The 2410-nt window shown below is 44.7% G+C and overlaps 1 protein-coding gene across 3 annotated transcripts in view; it reads right to left on the reverse strand.

Annotated features, from left to right (window-relative positions):
• The window catches only part of LOC107572737 (centrosomal protein of 170 kDa protein B-like), a 33675-nt gene extending 32630 nt beyond the window's left edge, over nt 1–1045 (reverse strand). For 2 of the 3 annotated variants that reach the window (XM_016259175.1, XM_016259173.1), the window contains exon 1: nt 659–1033. In XM_016259175.1, coding sequence (XP_016114661.1) covers nt 659–676 — 18 coding nt within the window. In that variant the 5' untranslated portion in view covers nt 677–1033. Of the gene's footprint in view, nt 1–658 lie in introns of all 3 variants that reach the window. The other variant, XM_016259174.1, reaches the window with a different exon arrangement.
• Between the last annotated feature and the right edge of the window lie 1365 nt (nt 1046–2410).

The raw sequence follows: 2410 nt of genomic DNA on the forward strand, positions 1-2410 counted from the left end.
GAGAGAGAGAGAAGTCGTCAGAATTGTGAGAGAGAGAGAGAGATAAAGTCAGAATAGCGAGTTTATATCACGCAATTTGGAGAAAAAAAAGTCAGAATTGTGAGATAAAAAGTCGCAATTACCTCTTATTTTTTATTCAGTGGCGGAAACGGGTCTCCATACTCATACTCCATACTACATCACTCAGAGTGAAACTAGATTTTCAATGAGCGAAAATAGGAAAAGCAGTATTTTAACCGTAAGGATCTGATTGGACGGTGGAAAGTCAATATTCAATGCATGTTCATCTATTGGTTAATATATTATCCAACAGTCTGCGTCACCTAACTGACGTCAGCAGAGAAGGAAAGTCGATCCAAAGGAACAACATTATGAATGAAAGAGTGGATTTTGAGTTAAAGTTGACTTTGACATGGTAAGAAACATGACATTTTTTCACTTAATCCTGGATAAAACTACAACAACAAAAGTTAAGGTTATGCCATAAAATAAAGGAAGAAGTCTAAACTTAAATAAACCACTGAATTAAGCTGAAGTCCAGACTTTAAGCGTCAGAATCTGTGAGAACACAACACAAGGTTAAACCAGAAACACACACGAGCTCTGAGGCTCTACAGGTGCAAACCAAAGCCACTAGCCGCTAGCAGCTCTAACTAACCTGTACATCAGCGTTCATTAACAACAAACTCAGCGGCTCTCCAGACCTCACAGAAGATATCCCCGCTTCGTCTGAAACGCGACAGCACTAATAAAGCCTCTTAAACGCATCGACACACTGCGAAACACATGAAGGAGGCTTGCTCGAGGCAGAAGAGGGCTGGTTTGTGGAGAAGTCGCTCAGTCGCAGCTTCAGTGGAGCTCAACAGGAAGTTTATTCCTGACATTCCCGAACGTCCCAGCGCGTGACGACACGCTTTAAAGCGTTTAAATGCGGGTTTAACGCGTCTCCAGCTCTGTTAGACGAAGAGAGATCATGTAGCCTCACCTTTGCTGCCGTTGTTCCTGATGGATTGAGACTTTTATCCGCCTTGCGCGCGACGCTGCGTCAGAGTCTGTGTCAGAGTCAGTGACGTCACGACGCAGCGCCTCCAGAAACTACAGCCAATTTTTTTTTTTACATTTAAGATACTGTGAAATAGCAAGGCCTGTCTTTATTTTCTTTATTCCATTTTTATTTATTTATATATACATGTATACGTTTTTTAAATATATTTCTATATATATAAAAAATAAATAAGATCCACGAACAGCGTTAATTACTGGATCACAACATGAAAACTAGGCTTGTAATTGTCTGCTACATAATTATATGTAATTATGCAGCATATGCATTTGAAGGATCGCTTCCCTTCGCTTTTAAGTAGGTTAAAAGCGGCGTGCGCATTTTACTTTCACTTTCGAATTAGCGGCAGCTCGGCGTCAATTGTTTATTTGTAGAAGATTTTGTAGAAGAGTGAGGCGAGACAGACGAGAAGAGTGAGGCGTGACAGACGAGATGAGTGAGGCGAGACAGACGAGATGAGACGAGGGAGGCGAGACAGACGAGACGAGATGAGGGAGGCGAGACAGACAAGAAGAGTGAGGCGAGAGAAGAAGAAGAGGGAGGCGAGACATACCAGAAGAGCGAGGCGAGACAGACGAGAAGAGTGAGGCGAGACAGACGAGAAGAGTGAGGCGAGACAGACGAGAAGAGTGAGGCGAGACAGACGACAAAAGTGAGGCGAGACAGACAAGACGAGTGAGGCGAGACAGACAAGACAAGAAGAGTGAGGCGAGACAGACGAGACGAGGGAGGCGAGACAGACAAGACGAGTGAGGCAAGACAGACAAGAAGAGTGAGGCGAGACAGACAAGACATATATAAAAAATAAATAAGATCCACGAACAGCGTTAATTACTGGATCACAACATGAAAACTAGGCTTGTAATTGTCTGCTACATAATTATATGTAATTATGCAGCATATGCATTTGAAGGATCGCTTCCCTTCGCTTTTAAGTAGGTTAAAAGCGGCGTGCGCATTTTACTTTCACTTTCGAATTAGCGGCAGCTCGGCGTCAATTGTTTATTTGTAGAAGATTTTGTAGAAGAGTGAGGCGAGACAGACGAGAAGAGTGAGGCGGGACAGACGAGAAGAGGGAGGCGAGACAGACAAGAAGAGTGAGGCGAGAGAAGAAGAAGAGTGAGGCGAGACATACCAGAAGAGCGAGGCGAGACAGACGAGAAGAGTGAGGCGAGACAGACGAGAAGAGTGAGGCGAGACAGACGAGAAGAGTGAGGCGAGACAGACGAGATGAGTGAGGCGAGACAGACGAGATGAGACGAGGGAGGCGAGACAGACGAGACGAGACGAGGGAGGCGAGACAGACAAGAAGAGGGAGGCGAGACAGACAAGAAGAGTGAGGCGAGA

Source organism: Sinocyclocheilus grahami, unplaced genomic scaffold (genome assembly GCF_001515645.1).
Source record: "Sinocyclocheilus grahami isolate Dianchi unplaced genomic scaffold, SAMN03320097.WGS_v1.1 scaffold1804.1, whole genome shotgun sequence".
Taxonomy (NCBI): Eukaryota; Metazoa; Chordata; class Actinopteri; order Cypriniformes; family Cyprinidae; genus Sinocyclocheilus; species Sinocyclocheilus grahami.